This window comes from Patagioenas fasciata, chromosome 7 (assembly GCF_037038585.1).
Source record: "Patagioenas fasciata isolate bPatFas1 chromosome 7, bPatFas1.hap1, whole genome shotgun sequence".
Lineage (NCBI taxonomy): Eukaryota > Metazoa > Chordata > Aves > Columbiformes > Columbidae > Patagioenas > Patagioenas fasciata.
In genome coordinates this window covers 25,007,493-25,024,591 of record NC_092526.1, presented here as the reverse complement: position 1 = coordinate 25,024,591, position 17,099 = coordinate 25,007,493, and the positions used below count along the sequence as shown (strand labels likewise).

The 17,099-nt window shown below is 37.7% G+C and overlaps 1 protein-coding gene across 4 annotated transcripts in view; it reads left to right on the top strand.

Moving 5' to 3' along the window:
* Window positions 1-17,099, top strand: part of TTN (titin) — a 246,538-nt gene that overhangs the window by 154,229 nt on the left and 75,210 nt on the right. For all 4 annotated transcript variants that reach the window (XM_071811135.1, XM_071811134.1, XM_071811136.1 and 1 more), the window contains 32 exons: window positions 1,586-1,709; window positions 2,531-2,797; window positions 2,945-3,042; window positions 3,227-3,395; window positions 3,488-3,754; window positions 3,907-4,173; window positions 4,265-4,543; window positions 4,650-5,058; window positions 5,161-5,285; window positions 5,377-5,643; window positions 6,977-7,246; window positions 7,390-7,692; window positions 7,819-8,121; window positions 8,472-8,659; window positions 8,745-8,859; window positions 9,417-9,701; window positions 9,993-10,144; window positions 10,282-10,429; window positions 10,559-10,736; window positions 10,832-10,953; window positions 11,052-11,339; window positions 11,433-11,729; window positions 11,845-12,031; window positions 12,626-12,741; window positions 12,832-13,131; window positions 13,375-13,674; window positions 13,767-13,872; window positions 14,915-15,111; window positions 15,218-15,523; window positions 15,630-15,908; window positions 16,335-16,634; window positions 16,732-17,034. In XM_071811135.1, the coding sequence (XP_071667236.1) occupies window positions 1,586-1,709; window positions 2,531-2,797; window positions 2,945-3,042; window positions 3,227-3,395; window positions 3,488-3,754; window positions 3,907-4,173; window positions 4,265-4,543; window positions 4,650-5,058; window positions 5,161-5,285; window positions 5,377-5,643; window positions 6,977-7,246; window positions 7,390-7,692; window positions 7,819-8,121; window positions 8,472-8,659; window positions 8,745-8,859; window positions 9,417-9,701; window positions 9,993-10,144; window positions 10,282-10,429; window positions 10,559-10,736; window positions 10,832-10,953; window positions 11,052-11,339; window positions 11,433-11,729; window positions 11,845-12,031; window positions 12,626-12,741; window positions 12,832-13,131; window positions 13,375-13,674; window positions 13,767-13,872; window positions 14,915-15,111; window positions 15,218-15,523; window positions 15,630-15,908; window positions 16,335-16,634; window positions 16,732-17,034 (7,315 nt within the window). The remainder of the gene's footprint in view (window positions 1-1,585; window positions 1,710-2,530; window positions 2,798-2,944; window positions 3,043-3,226; window positions 3,396-3,487; window positions 3,755-3,906; window positions 4,174-4,264; window positions 4,544-4,649; window positions 5,059-5,160; window positions 5,286-5,376; window positions 5,644-6,976; window positions 7,247-7,389; window positions 7,693-7,818; window positions 8,122-8,471; window positions 8,660-8,744; window positions 8,860-9,416; window positions 9,702-9,992; window positions 10,145-10,281; window positions 10,430-10,558; window positions 10,737-10,831; window positions 10,954-11,051; window positions 11,340-11,432; window positions 11,730-11,844; window positions 12,032-12,625; window positions 12,742-12,831; window positions 13,132-13,374; window positions 13,675-13,766; window positions 13,873-14,914; window positions 15,112-15,217; window positions 15,524-15,629; window positions 15,909-16,334; window positions 16,635-16,731; window positions 17,035-17,099) is intronic.

Genomic DNA, 17,099 nt, shown 5'->3' with positions numbered 1-17,099 from the left:
CCATGACTTTCTTCAAGAATCAATCTAATTCTGCAAGTGTTACATTTCAGCTGTTTTTAATTCAAACCATTATTTTACCTCTAGGGCTGGCATTCAGCTGTACACATCTAACCTTTATTGAAGTGACTGTCAATATATTTGCTTATCTTGGTCAAACATATGTTTGGTTTCATCTCAGTCTCAGATGAGTATTCAATAGAACTAGTTTTCAGGGACACAGTGACCATCTGGGAGGAAGGACAGCATCTTAGTTCCTTACCTCTGAAACAAAAGTGAGTGCCTTCTCAAAAGTAACTTAAATTTTTAGTCTTCTTCCTCAGAAGCTCACTTTTCCTCTTCTAAACCAGCATGTGCTACTTGATCCTGTACTTCTCTGAAAATAAATAAAAATAATTATTCAAGAGCTATGTTAAAATTTATGGCATGAATGAGTAGCAACCCTCTTAGTGGCTGCAGTGCAGGATGCATCTTTGAATTCTCCAGCTCCACGCCTAGAGAAAAGGAATGTTTGTGTAGGAGTAGCCCAATACAAACTCATATTTGCAAAGTAGTTTCAGCAAAAGATCAAAATGGAGATATGTTTTTTTAGGCAGAAATTATTACCAGAATTTAATAATACTAAGCCAAATCAACATTTACAAAAGAGTGTATGAGAGGGGTGCCAAGCCTCTTTATGTCTTTCTGAAAGTTTTTACTTTATATGTAGCCAGGAGTAATACCAACTTTTGCCCATAAGTTTGCTTACTTTGGTCTTTATAAGTGCATGTTCAAAATAAACATGATCATAGAATCATAGAATTGTTTGGGTTGGAAGGGACCTTCAAAGGTCATCTAGTCCAGCCCCCATGCAATGAGCCAGGACATCTTCAACTAGATCAGGTTGCTCAGAGCCCAGTCCAGCCTGACCTTGAATGTTTCCAGGGATGGGCCATGTACCACCTCTCTGGGCAACCTGTGCCAGTGTTTTACCACCCTTTTAAAAAAATTCTTCCTCATGTCTAACCTGAATCTCCACTCTTTTACTTTAAAATCATTACCGCTTGTCCTGTCGTAACAGGCCCTTCTAAAAAATCTGTCCCCATGCTTCTTATAGGCTCCTTTTAAGTACTGAAAGGTTACAGTAACATCTCTCAGGGCCTTCTCTTCTCCAGGCTGAACAACCCCAACTCTTTCAGCCTATCCTCACAGAACAGATGTTCCATCCCTCTGATCATCTTGGTGGCCCTCCTCTGGACCCTCTTCAGTAGGTCCGTGTCTTACCAGGAGCTCAAGTCAGCCTCATTTTGAGCTTGGATAGCAGACTCAGGTTCTGTAATACAAGGACGCAAATACCTTAAAACATGGGGAAACTTAGAATTGCAATTTCTTGTTAGTGGAAGGACAAAACAGAAATGATTCTCAAAATCCACAAAGCATTTGTGTCTTGAGTTATAGCTAGTATATACAAAAAGAAAGTATCGAAATTTTCTATAAAAGTAAACAACCAGACTCCACAGATAGCTATAAATAGCAATGCTCTTTCACTAAATAATTATTAAATATTTGTTGTGGATACTTAAAAAGGGTTTTTTATGTACTTTATAAGGTCGTGCCACGTGCTGAAGGGAGAGTTCACACACTTATTCTTAGAGACGTCAAGTTAACAGATGCAGGAGAGGTATCACTGACAGCAAAAGATTTCAGAACTCAAGCAAATCTGTTTGTGAAAGGTAAGTCAGTCATTTTAGTTATACCATAGTCAGCATGAATGGTCCATTCATGATTTACCCTGGAATAGGATGTTAATAATAATACATATATAAAATTAGTAGGATCATACATATGATATTGGACTGTTAGATAACTTTTCTGATTGAAAAAGCCACTTACTTAAAATCTTTATGCTGAGGAAAGAGGGAAATACTGGAAATGTGTCAGACATGAGACATGCATCAGTTCATTCCAGGGCTTCATTACAGACTCGAACATTCAATTGGCCTCAAGATGACCCACAAATACTGGCCTTTATGGCTCCAAATGCATTTTTTTCTGTTCTTCAGAGTGTCCAGAAACCTATGAGAGCACAACTGTACCATCAGTCAAGTGACATAATATTGACTGCTTGCAAGCTGTGTATGGCTAAGAAGTTCAAAAACTGCGCACACTTCTAACTAATTTAATCATTCAAGGAAAAAATTTAAAACTATCCCTGAAGTTCACGGTGTAACTTCAGAGTCACTGAGATCACATGGGTATAGTTAAACTAAAGAAAACTGAGTTGCAAGGCTTTGTGATGATTTGTAAATAAAAACCCCATGGACAAGGATATCATTCAGTCTAATCTTACAGTAGGCTAAAAATGAGGAAATTAGCTGAATTAATTGAACATGTCTTGGCATTAAAAATATAAAAGACCCTTCAGCAGAGACATCTGAGAGCCTTTTTGATTATTCAATCAAGGAAAATTTAGTAAACAGTATTGGACAATTTTGTAGCAGCAGAGGGGTGGCTATAATTTAGACCTTTTCAATCAAAAATCTTCTTCTTTTAGAACCCCCAGTTGAATTTACTAAACCACTTGAGGACCAGACTGTTGAAGAGGAGGCCACTGCAATACTGGAATGTGAAGTTTCCAGGGAAAATGCAAAAGTTAAATGGTTCAAAAATGGAGAAGAAATTCACAAAACAAAGAAGTATGACATAATTTCCGATGGAAGGGTCAGAAAACTCATTATTCATGGCTGCACACTGGATGATGCAAAAACATATACTTGTGATGCGAAGGATTTTAAGACATCGTGTTTTCTCAATGTAGAACGTAAGTAATTTACAATTTTCTACAGAATGTCTAAATGCTATAAACACTAAGTACTAGTATCTATGGGTGGCAATAATATCCATGTCAGCAATTTATTCTTCTCTACTGGAGACTTTCCTCTACTAAAAATTGTCTTTTCTCTTACAGCTATTCGTCTTGAGTTCCTGAAACCCCTGACTGATCTTGAAGTTAAAGAAAAACAAGCTGCTCGGTTTGAATGTGAAATTTCTCGTCCGGGTGTCAAGGTCAATAATAATACTTATTAATCTGAGTAACTCCTTCAACTAGAGTATTTGTTTGGTTTTGGTTTGTTGTTTTGGATTTTTTTTTGTTTTTTAACTGACAACTCTATTGTTTTGTTACAAAACAATACACAATTGAAATCTGTTATGAATATTATAATAACCATGCTAATTTGTTCTGAAACAGGTGAAGTGGTTTAAGGATGGCATTGAAATTAGAAAAGGCAAAAAGTATGACATAATTTCCAAAGGTGCAGAACACATTCTTGTTGTCAGTAAATGTGTCTTCGATGATGAAGCCGAATATGCATGTGAAGCAAAAACAGCTCGAACTTCAGGCCTGCTTACAGTGATAGGTAAACACAGTGTTTTATAATCTAATCTATGAACAAGAAAAAACGGGTTTTTGATGAAAGGATTTAATCATCCTTCTAAATTCTTCTTGCAGAGGAAGAGGCTGTTTTCACAAAAAATCTTCCTGATCTTGAAGTAAATGAAAATGACACGGTAAAATTGATTTGTGAAGTTTCAAAGCCCAATGCTGAAGTTAGTTGGTTTAAAGGAGATGATGAGGTGCCTGATGGTGGCAGATTTGAACACATTTCTGAAGGCCGAAAGAGAATTCTTCTCATACGTAATGCTCATCCTGAAGATGCTGGCAAATATACTTGCAAGCTCCGAAGCTCTAGCACAACCGGAAAACTCACTGTACATGGTAAGAGAGTTACTCTGGTGGCCTTGTTTTCTGGAAAAAAAAATAAAGAATTAAAAAATCTAACAATCAATAAGAATACGCAACTTGGTTTATTATCTTCAGAAGTAAATAAAAATAAAATCATATTTATCTGCAAAAATATTTTCTTTCAGAACTTGCAGCAGAATTTCTTACCAGACCACAGAACATTGAAGTGCTTGAAGGAGACAAAGCTGAATTTGTTTGTTCAGTATCCAAAGAGGCAATTGCAGTACAGTGGCTGAGGGGTGACACAGTCCTGGAGCCTGGTGATAAGTATGACATCATTTCAGATGGCAAAAAGAGAATGCTTGTGGTTAAAGACTCTGTTCTAGGAGATGCAGGAAAGTATCATGTCATGGTTGGTGAAGCTAAAGCTACAGCACGCTTAACAGTGATTGGTAAGCTTTATTTTATCAATGTGCATGTACATATTTTGTTGCATTCCTTATGCTAGATGATGTCCTATTTCTTCTATTTTCTCAATTTCAGAAAAACTGAGGATTATAACTCCTCTTAAGGACCAAGAAGTTAATGAGGGTCAAGAAATTATCTTCAACTGCGAAGTCAATAAAGAAGGTGCCAAAGAGAAGTGGTACAAAAATGATGAGGCAATATTTGATAGTGCAAAATACATTATTGTCCAGAAGGATTTAGTTTACACTCTCAGAATCAGAGATGCACAGCTGAAAGATCAAGCTACCTACACTATCTCACTGTCAAACCAGAGAGGTGAACATGTCAAAAGTTCTGCTGCCTTAGCAGTATTAGGTAAATAACTTGCACTGTATTAAAATTATTTCATCATCTTACATTCAATTTCACATGAGGATCATGAGGATCTAAATTAATCACTTGGGTTTCTTTGTCTTAACAGAGGAGGATCTCAGAATTGTTGAGCCCCTTGAAGACATTGAGACCATGGAAAAGAAAACTGTCACATTCTGGTGCAAAGTCAATCGCCTTAATGCAACCCTCAAATGGACAAAGAATGGTGAAGAGATCATGTTCAGCAAGCGCATTTTGTACAAAATTGACAAATACAAACATTCACTCATCATTAAAGACTGTGGGTTTATAGATGAAGGTGAATACACTGTTACTGCTGGTCAAGACAAATCTGTTGCAGAGCTTCTCATCACAGAAGCACCAGCAGACTTCATTGAACATCTCCGAGACCAGACTGTCACTGAATTTGATGATGCTGTCTTTACGTGCCAGCTGTCCAAAGAGAAAGCCAGTGTCAGATGGTACAGAAATGGAAGAGAAATCAAAGAAGGCAAAAAGTGTGTACATTTTATTGTGTTCGTTAATATGCCAAACATGCTTATTTACCTTGTTGCTTTGTCTGGAAACTAAAATACTGTGTACTTTTCTCCCCTCTAAAGATACCAGTTTGAAAAGGATGGAAATCTGCACAGATTAATCATAAAAGATTGTAGACTTGATGATGAGTGTGAATATTCCTGTGGAGTGGATGACAGGAAGTCTAGAGCAAGACTTTTTGTTGAAGGTATGAGTAAAATTAAATAGGATTTATTTATTCATTATTTAGTAATAATAGAAGCAATACACAAATGACACCAAATTGATTGACATTTCAGAAATCCCTGTTGAGATCATCCGACCACCACAAGATATTTATGAAGCTCCTGGTACAGATGTCATCTTCACAGCTGAGTTGAACAAAGATGGTGTGGAGGTCAAGTGGTTGAGAAACAACATGATTATTGTCCAAGGTGATAAACATCAGATGATGAGTGAAGGAAAAGTCCACAGGCTGCAGGTGTGCGATATAAAGCCCCGTGACCAAGGGGAATACAGATTTATTGCCAAAGATAAGGAAGCTAGAGCTAAGCTTGAATTAGCTGGTAAGTTGCTTGCTTTGTGTTTCTTTTTTAATATCTTTTATTAGTGAATTAACTACTGTCATGGTTTAACCTGAGCTAGCAATACAACCATGATAGCCACTCACTCACTCTCTCCACTTCCGCCCACCCCAATGGGGGAGAAAATCGAAAAGGGAGGAGAAACTTGGGTTGAGATAAACACAGTTTAATAAAATAACAAAATACTAATACACTACTAGTAAATATCTATATAAAACATAAATAAAAGATACTCAAGGCATTTTCTCATGAATTCTGTCCACAACTGAGCAGCCAGTCCCAGGAAGCCACAGCAGGTCCCCAAAAAATGGAAGAAGGCAGAAAGGTTCAGAGGCCTCTGCAAAATGGCAAAAAGCCAAACTAAACGTCCTGCACAAAAACTCCCCCAGCTCTGACAAAAAGAGCAAAAAAGCAAGAGCGAGAAACACCCAGTGAGAGGGAGAGCGGAAGGTGTCCCCTCCTCCTTAAATATGAAACATGACACTAATAGGATGGAATACTCTTATTGATCAGTCTGGATGTCAGTCAAGCTCTGCCCCATCTATGCCCCCCCTTCCTCGATGCCTCACACCTGTGAGTAGAGCACTCAGAGTGTTTTTGACTCTCAGACCAGACCAATTAAAAACATTAACTCTGTCCTGGGGTGTTTTCTCTTGTTCTCAAACTAAGTCCAAATAATGACTGTGCTCGCTATGGAAAAGAAAGGTTCCTAACTGCACGAAGAAAATAAACTCATTTTCAATCAAACCAGCACAACTACTTACCAAAATTCTTTTTTTGTTCTTTCAAAGAGTCTAATTAAAATGAATATACAATCAGGCTGAGACAAGTGCAAGTCTGTTAAACTGTATGAATTATAATTCAGACAACAAACATTTTTTTATTATACCATACTGATCCAACTGTTGAGGAAAATATAAGTCACTTTTCAGTGTCTATATCAAAGAGCATTAATTGAGCTTAAAGGAGACAGAACCTTTTCATTAGGTCACTGCAGATCTAAACCGTGAAAATTACTTGGTCTACTCTTTTCAGTCATCTAAGAAATTTAATTCCTAATTGGTCTATTTTACATGATCAAACCAATAAAATTTATTAAAGGAGTGCTCAAAAAGCAACTCACTCTTCCCCGATTTTATAGGAGGACACAGTACATAGTGAATTTCTTTCCCTGGAGCAATCCAGTGAGTATACGAAGGATTTGCTTAGAATTCACACAACAGCCCCTTTTCTATGTTAGCTTTTTTGCTGACTACACAAATACATCTTATGTATATATATGTAAGTACTTACTCATCACATTTGTCTTTCTTAGCCGCACCTAAAATCAAGACTGGTGATCAAAACCTTGTGGTTGATGTTGGGAAGCCTTTAACTATGACTGTTCCATATGATGCCTACCCAAGAGCAGAAGCTGAATGGTTGAAAGGGGAGGAAAGTCTGCCCACAATAACTGTTGATACAACAACTGACTGCACTACCTTCAAAATTTATGAAGCAAAGAAATCAGATAAGGGAAGGTACAAGGTTATTCTTCGAAACAAACATGGCCAAGCAGAAGCATTCATCAATGTAGAGGTCATTGGTAAGTATTCTCATTATTAAAACCTTGCTTACATTCATTTAAGCCAGAGGAATAAAAAGGAAAAAGGAAAAAGAAAAAAAAAAAGAAAAAAGAGAAAAAAGAAAAAGATGCAATACCCTAAAATATTGTCATGTCTTTGTTAGATGTTCCAGGTCCAGTTAGAAACTTGGAAGTCACTGAAACTTACGATGGTGAAGTTGGCCTTGCCTGGGAAGAGCCAGAAAGTGATGGTGGAAGTAAAATATTAGGCTATGTCATTGAACGACGTGATATCAAGCGTAAGACTTGGATTGTGGTCACTGATCGTGCTGAAAATTGTGAATACACTGTTACTGGACTTCAAAAAGGAGGAGTTGAGTATCTCTTCCGTGTTAGTGCACGAAACAGAGTAGGCACTGGTGAGCCAGTGGAAACAGAGACACCTGTGGAGGCTAAGAGCAAATTTGGTGAGCAAAATTATAAAAAAAAAAAATCACTGTTTGATGACATTGTAAGAAAAGCAGTACAAACTCTAACAATAGGTAAAAACCACATACCTTGTTTTTCCTTTTTCTCCCTAAAATAAAATGTAGAAGTTCCTGGTCCTCCTCAAAATGTGGAAGTCACCGATGTGAACAGGTTTGGAGCTACACTTACCTGGGAACCACCCGAGTATGATGGAGGATCTCCGATTACTGGCTACGTTATTGAACTGCGTAACAGAGCTTCCATCAAATGGGAGCCAACTATGGTCACTGGAGCTGATGAACTGTCAGCTGTCCTGACTGATGTTGTGGAAAATGAAGAATATTTCTTCAGAGTAAGAGCTCAAAACATGGTTGGAGTTGGCAAACCAAGTCCTGCCACACGTGCAGTAAAAATTATGGACCCAATCGGTAAGTATGCAAGCACTGATTGTGACTGCATTAGGAGACAGGGACATTTTGAGTGTTTATGTATTATGTGTGTGTTCAATTGAGAAATGTGTGCTGCGAAAACCATGTACTGTTTGGTTTTCCCCACTTTTGTCCTTCAAACATATCAGAAGTACCTGGCTACCATTTGTTTTAGTAAGAACTCCAAGTATTTTTGTACTGAAATTAGGATCCAACCTCCATTTCAAAAACTGGTTTGCAAAAAGCTATGCAAAGGGTTTTAAAGAGTACTTTAAGGTATAGACTGCTGACATGCAGAACCCTATTCCTTTTTCAGTTGTGAAAATGTGTTTCTCTGTAATTATTTTCAGGGAGACCAAGTCCTCCCATTAACCTTGATCATTCAGATCAAACTAAGTCATCAGTGCAGCTCACTTGGGAACCTCCTCTCGATGATGGAGGAAGTCCAGTCTTAGGCTATATTGTTGAAAGGCAAGAAGAAGGAACAGACAAGTGGATTCGCTGTAACCCAAAACTAGTACCTGCTCTTACTTATAAGGTAAGATGCTCTGTTCATCAACAAACTATTCAATGTGTAGGTCATCTTTTATAGCAGTTACTAAATGGTTCTTTGCACTTTTTAGGTAACTGGATTGAAACCAGGATCCAGGTATTACTACAGAGTCTCAGCAGAAAATGCAGCTGGTGTGTCTGACCCAGCAGAGGCTATTGGGCCATTAACTGCAGATGATACTTTTGGTAAGCCATATGCTATTTATTAAAGTTAATTAATCAGACAAGACACACAATTAAAGTGCATTTTGTGGGTAATATGTAGGTTTTTCACCACATAGCTGATGCCAGCTAGCATAAAGAGCCTTAGACCTTTGAAATTCTGAGCTATTTCGCCTCCATTACAAATTCTGCAGATAATCAGCTGCACTGTTAGGTAGAGACCTATTAGGTTTCCTGAAGAGCAAGGCATGATCTTTTGCCTGGCTTTCTGAAAGACAGGAGGGAAGGAGAGAATGACAGAGAAAATAAAATTAAAAAAAATCTAAACAATACAATTTTTTTAGATTAAAGGGTAACTTAGATCTCCAACTTGATAATGCTGAGCTGCCTTATTGTTTCACATGTTTCTAAAAACTGTTCAGCCAGGGAGAGGTAGTGAATTGATAAGCCACAGCTGGGTCTAGACAGCTCCATCCTGCAGGCTGAGATCCAGTCAGAATCAGCCTCTCAACACATCTAGCATGAGCCATATTCAGAACATCTGAAAATATTTCATCAAATCTCTTTTCCATGTTTTCCAGTTGGACCTACAATGGACCTAAGTGCATTTAAAGATGGGCTGGAAGTTATTGTCCCAGAGCCAATCAAGATTCGTGTTCCTATCACTGGCTACCCTGTGCCAACCGCCACATGGTCTTTTGGTGACCAAGTCTTAGAAGAGGGTGATCGTGTAACAATGAAGACCACTGCCTCCTTTGCAGAACTTGTAATTACTCCAAGTGAACGTCCAGACAAGGGAACTTATTCCCTAACATTAGAAAACCCTGTGTCATCTGTTTCAGGAGAAATTGATGTTAACGTCATTGGTAAGTGGACATGTATATATCCTAGCAATAACATTCCATATTTATCTTGCTAATATGTAATTAGGTTAATGATGTGAAATCACACAACTTTCAGTAAACTAAGTATATTAAAAGATAACCAAAACCTAGAAATCCATCTTCAAAAAATCTCTTTTCTGACTTGCAATATCCAACTTTGCTGTTTCAAGAAGAATGACTAAGAAGAGTAAGTCTTCTGGCAGATAGATTACATAGATATCATATGACAAACTCTGATTACAAAATAATAAATAAAATTTCTGTGATTTCCAGCTCGTCCAGGTGCACCAAGAGAACTTAAAGTTATAGAAATAATCAGGAACACTGTGCAACTGTCATGGGAACCTCCAGAAGATGATGGTGGAGCTCCAGTTACTGGCTATGTAATTGAAAAGCGTGAAGTAAGCCGAAAAACATGGAGCAAAGTAAGTTCATTCTTTCTCATTTCAATTTCTCTGTGCTATGTTGTCTCCACATGTGCTACTGAGTTTTGTGTCTTATTTTGATAGTTGCCCTTTGGAAATAATTTTTAGAAATACATTGGAGCCTTCCTTTTCTTTAGGTTATGGATAATGTTGTTGATCAAGACTTCACTGTACCTGACCTCATCCAAGGAAAAGAATACTTGTTTAGAGTTTGTGCATGCAACAAGTGTGGCCCAGGAGAACCTGCATATATTGATGAACCTGTAAATATGTCAGCACCAGCAAGTGAGTCCACTGTTTCACATTGGTCCTGATTTTCTGTTTCTGAAATCTTGCTGATTTTCTTCAAAATAAGATTAAAAACCATCTTCCTTAGACTGGTTTCTAAGATCCCATGTTTTTCACTTTTAATAGCGGTGCCTGATCCACCAGAGAATGTTAAATGGAGAAATCCAACATCAAAAGGAATCTTCCTAACATGGGAGCCTCCCAAATATGATGGTGGTGCCCGCATTAAGGGTTATCTTGTAGAAAAATCCCAACGTGGCACAGACAAGTGGGAGATATGCGGGGAACCTGTTGTTGAAACAAAGTAAGTAAATTATCATCAGAAGGTATAGTCTTTCAACTAACTGAGCCATCCTCACCACTCTAAATATATGGATTTTTTTTTTTTTTTTTTAACAGAATGGAAGTAACAAAGCTCAAGGAAGGAGAGTGGTATGCGTATCGGGTTAAGGCTCTGAACAGAATAGGAGCTAGCAGGCCAAGTAAACCAACAGATGATATTCAGGCTATTGATGCAAAAGGTAATTACTTCAATCACTGAATTACAATAACTGCTTTGTTTTTACCAGTCTCTGAAATACTGTTTCTGTAACAATGTTTTTGTTCTGTCCTAAATCAGAGGCTCCAGAAATTTTCTTAGATGTGAAGCTTCTTGCTGGACTTACTGTGAAAGCTGGAACTAAAATTGAGCTGCCAGCTAAAGTAACTGGACAGCCTGAGCCCCAGATTACATGGACCAAGGCTGACAAAATTTTGAGACCTGATGACAGAATCACTATTGAAACCAAACCTAATCATTCTACAGTCACTATTACAAACAGCAAGAGGAGTGACAGTGGAACCTATATTATAGAAGCTGTAAATACCAGTGGACGTGCTACTGCTGTTGTTGAAGTTAATGTTCTTGGTATGCATATGTGTTAAGTTGTTTATAAAAATCATTAATAATGTACTGAGGTGTGCAAGCATAAGATTAACATTCACATCTTGTCCTCTACAGATAAACCTGGTCCACCAGCCGCATTCGATGTATCAGAAATCACAAATGAATCCTGCCTTCTAACATGGAATCCTCCACGAGATGATGGGGGTTCTAAAATTACCAACTATGTCCTTGAGAAGAGAGCTACAGACAGTGAAATATGGCACAAGCTGTCATCAACTATTAAGGATACAAAATTCAGAGCCACCAGTTTAACCCCTCATAAAGAATATGTGTTCCGAGTCAGTGCTGAGAACATGTATGGTATTGGGGAGCCAGCAGAGTGTAACCCTATCATTGCAAAATATTCATTTGGTTAGTTAATTAAATTAATGTTAATTTTTTGCTATATTTTCATGGGAAAAAATAGACATATGTGTGATGGGTTTGGTTTTTGTCTTTTTTTTTTTTCATGTGTCAATTTATACAGATCCACCAGGCCCCCCAACAGGTGTCAAGCCTACAGAGGTCACTAAAGATTCAGTCACTTTAACATGGAATGAACCAGATGAGGATGGTGGCAGCCCTATAACTGGATACTGGGTTGAAAGATACGATCCTGAGCAAGATAAATGGATAAAGTGCAATAAAATGCCAGTGAAAGATACAACATTCAAGTAAGACTACAGTGATTTTAGTCTGAAATAGGTCACAGAGACACAAAAATGTAACAGTAGACTTATAAACAAGTTTTATGTTGTTCTTGCTCTTTTTTTCCCTTGCTTTCATGAGTTTAGATCCAACTAACATCTGGTGGCATACTTCTTTTGCTAATTAATTTTAAAGAATAATGTCTTTTCAGAAAAGTAAATAATCTCTTTTTCTTAAAAAAAAATATTATGCTTAATAATTTCTGTGCTGTGTGATTATTCATAAAACGTTCTAAAAAAGCAGACATAGCCATCTCAGGTATCAATTTGCCAAAACCCTGCGGATTTTTTCTCCTGATACTCATATTAACTAACAACCATGTAACACAGAGAAACGCAAGATGGCTCTCAAAACATTGGTTTCTGTGTCATGGTGCACCATTTTAGTGCTGACAATATATCTATTTTGAATGTTTACCATTTCATAAAACATCATCAGCTGTAATTTGGATATTTTCAGATATTCCAAGTAAATGGTAGTATGAAAAGTATAAAGGATAATGTTTTAGGCATGAGTTAGTGCATAGATTTAGTTTAATCCAACTTAATGTTTCTTTCCAGAGTTAAAGGTCTTACAAATAAGAAGAAATATAAGTTCCGTGTTTTGGCAGAGAATCTTGCAGGACCTGGAAAGCCAAGCAAGGAAACAGAGCCAATCTTAGTGAAAGACCCAATTGGTATAATAAACACACTTTTAATAATTTAATTTAACAACAAAAAAAAATCTTTATTTTCAATCACATAATTAATATTGGACTCCTGTCTAGATCCACCATGGCCTCCTGGAAAGCCGACTGTGAAAGATGTTGGCAAGACATCTTTATCCCTGAACTGGACAAAGCCAGAACATGATGGAGGGGCAAAGATTGAATCTTACGTCATTGAACTATTAAAGACTGGAACAGATGAGTGGGTGAGAGTGGCTGAAGGAGTTCCCACAACTGAACACTTCCTCAAAGGGCTTATGGAGAAACAAGAATATTCGTTCCGTGTAAGAGCTGTGAACAAGGCTGGTGAGAGCGAGCCCAGTGAACCCAGTGACCCTGTGCTGTGCAAGGAGAGGCTCTGTGAGTATTGATTCAGAATGTGCTGCTGCTGCAAATACACTCTCTCTGTCTTTTAAAAAGCCCTGTGTCTGTCTGTCCCTGTAGGTACCAAGTGAACTCTTGGAGGGTTTATGAAAGATGAGAATCTGCCCTGCTTCAGCTATGAAAATACAAACTTTTAATAGTTTTGGTATATTCCCTGTCTTCTAAGATCTTTGATGGGAAATACACTGACCTTTTTTACCTTCTTTTTCTATTTTACAGATCCTCCTTCACCACCTCGGTGGCTTGAGGTTATTAATATTACTAAAAACACAGCAGATCTTAAATGGACAGTACCAGAAAAAGATGGGGGTTCTCCAATTACCAATTATATCGTTGAAAAGAGAGATGTAAGGCGAAAAGGCTGGCAGACAGTTGATACAACAGTGAAAGACACAAAGTACACAGTAAGCCCACTGACTGAAGGCTCGTTGTATGTGTTCCGTGTGGCTGCTGAAAATGCCATTGGACAGAGTGATTATTGTGAAATTGAAGATTCCGTGCTTGCTAAAGATACTTTCAGTAAGTTTCAAATTTGCTTACTGAGTGATCAGTAGAAACAGCTCAGATGTAATGGATTCCTATTTTTCTAATGTGTATATTTTTTTCTTTAGCAACCCCTGGGCCTCCATATGCTCTTACAATAGTTGAAGTGACAAAAGGCCATGTCGATTTGAAATGGGAGCCACCTAAGAATGATGGTGGCAGACCAATTCAAAGGTAAGGTAGTTTTAAGTTTGTGTAGTGTTTTCTGTAGATTAAGATCTTTTCATGATCTTTTCTCAAAATGTTTACATTTTAAGGGGACAAACATGATAGAAGTGGATTGATGTATAATAAAAGAGAAGCCATGTCATCAAAGCAATTAAGGGTTTGAATTTAAAACACAGAAATTATGCAAATATAAATAAGCTAATGTGCATGAACAATGAATGTGTGTCAACGTCCTCAAAACATTTTGTAATCAAATCAGATTAAATTGAACTGTATTTAAATTTTAAAAAGTTAATGCAACCATAGTTCTTCCAGAGCTGTAGCCACTTAGACCTATCCACCATGTAATATTTTTATGTTTTCCTCCTCCCTTAGTTTATCATTCAAACTGTAAACACTCGGCTAAAATGAAGCTTTATCTCTTTCCAGTTCATTCTCTTCATTACACTTTTCACACAGACTGTTTTACTCCGAGTTGCTTCTAACTTATTCTTTTCTTTGGTGTCTGAAGTATCTGTCCTCTGAAATTCACCTTGAATGCCAGTTAGTTTTTTCCTCTTTATGTTTTCACTCTTCCTCTCCTTCCCAATCACAGTAAGCATATCTTAAACAAACTGACAACTACAGAGATCTGTCCAAAGCAACATGCCACCCAGTTCACATTACTTTCCCACAGCCTACCACAGAATCATGACAGCTGAGTAACTCACAGATACTATCATCTACAAATATTCTCAGTGGACTAACCACTGAGATCCAAACTAGCAAAGATACAAGTATAGCTTGAAGGCTCTTTTACCTCTGCAGAAGTTCAGGAACTTGATTTCAGAACTGGGCCTGTCAATAATGTCAGCCCCATTACGTCCATGACCTACCAGGACTAAGGAGCTGATGTGTGAAGTAAAATTAATTGAATCTGTCACTCATGACTCTCTCTACTTTTCTATTGCCCAAACTATTCTAATCTGTCTTTATCTGTTTTGTTGAGCAAGAAGTCTGAAGTGTTCATATTTCAAGTGCCTGATATTATTTTCTCCAATTTATTCAGATACGTTATTGAAAAGAAAGAAAAACTAGCCACTCGCTGGGTAAAAGCTGGTAAGACAGCTGGTCCAGATTGCAATTTCAGAGTGACTGATGTCATTGAAGGTATAGATGTACAGTTCCAGGTTCGTGCAGAAAATGAAGCTGGCTGTGGTCATCCCAGTGAACCAACAGACCTCATTCATATTGAAGATCCAACAAGTAAGTAGTAGTGTAATATACAGTGTATGGATTATAGAAGCAGTGTACTGTGTAGAATAGATAATCTGGCAGAAAAAAATGACATAATTCTTTTCAATTTCTGCAGGCCCTCCTTCACCTCCTCAGGATTTACATGTTACCGATGCAGGTCGAAACCACATTTGCATTGCATGGAAACCACCTGAGAAGAATGGTGGAAGCCCTATTATTGGGTATAATGTTGAGATGTGTGAAGCAGGAACAGAAAAATGGATGAGAATCAATTCCCGTCCAATAAAAGATCTAAAATGTAAAGTGGAGGAAGGCGTTGTTCCAGACAAGGAATATGTGCTGAGAGTCCGAGCTGTCAATGCTGTTGGAGCTAGCGAGCCATCAGACATCTCAGAAAAAGTTGTTGCCAAGGACCCAGACTGTAAGAGCTTTTTTTTTTTTTTTTTTTTTTTTTTGGTCAGATCTTCGTAACTGCAAAAAGAATGGTGTTGGGTGACTTTATAGTAATGTAATGTTTACTTTTACAGGTAATCCTACCATTGATCTAAAAACTCGTGACATTATTGTTGTTAAAGGACAGAAATTAAGTATTCCTATACCCTTCAGAGCTGTTCCATCCCCAACTATAACATGGCACAAAGATGGCAAAGAGTTGAAAGCTGGTGACAGGACAACAATGAAGAGTGACTACACCTCTGCATTGCTCGAAGTCATAGACAGTGTTCACGCTGATGCTGGTGTTTATACTATCACACTGGAGAACAAACTGGCATCAACAACCGGCTCAGTCAATGTCAAAGTCATAGGTAACTAGGCCTCTTCCGTTCTGAGAAAGATACTTATCCTCACTTGGGCCCTGCAGCTGACAGAAGAAAGGAACAGATAAATCCCTTTTCTGCAGTGTGGAGGAATCACTCCAACGGAGGCACACATAAATTGACATAAAGGCGTTAATGTTACAAAATCCCACAAAAAAAACACACTTTGCCCAAACTTGGTCTCACTAGTTGGTAGCTGATCAAAACCCAATTATTACGAATAGTCATCATATAAATATAAAAAAAGCCTGTAAGAATTCCGAGTATTTTTCACCTTTAGAAACTGTGTAGCCAACATTTGTGGGTTTGGTCTGATTTCTGCAAAGCAAAGAAATGCAATATAATTTAATGTTTATAGAAATACAGTTTCCCATCTATTTAATTAACTAATTTTATTATTCTTATTTAAAACAGGTCCACCTGGACAGTGTAAAGACATTAAGGCAAGTGAAGTAACTAAGAATTCTTGCAAAGTCTCCTGGGAACCTCCGGACTTTGATGGTGGTACTCCTATTCTGCATTATGTTCTGGAACGAAGAGAAGCTGGTCGTAGAACATATATCCCAGTCATGTCTGGTGAAAATAAGCTTTCATGGCAAGTCAAAGATCTTATCCCAAATAGTGAATATTACTTCCGTGTTAAAGCTGTCAATAAGATTGGAGGAGGTGAATATCTTGAACTAAGAAACCCAATCATTGCAGAAGACCCAAAACGTAAGGTTTTTTTACTACTAAATAACCTCATTAATTTTAATTAAAATCATCATACTTTATTTTCTCACATGATACTTCTTTTGCTACTGTCCCACAGAGCCTCCAGATCCTCCTGTTGACCTTGAGGTCCATAATCCAACATCAAAATCAGTAACACTTACCTGGAAACCACCCCTGTTTGATGGTGGAAGCAAGATTATGGGCTATATAATAGAAAAACTTGCTAAGGGCAAGGAGAGGTGGGAGAGATGCAATGACTATCTGGTACCTCTATTAACTTATCCAGTGAAAGGTCTTGAGGAAGGAAAGGAATATCAGTTTCGTGTTCGTGCTGAGAATGCTGCTGGCATCAGTGAGCCATCACGGATTACTCCTTTTGTGAAAGCTGTGGATCCTATTGGTATGAATTTCTCATTTGATTGTTTGTAGAAATTGCCATGCATCTTCAAACATATTGGAAGATTC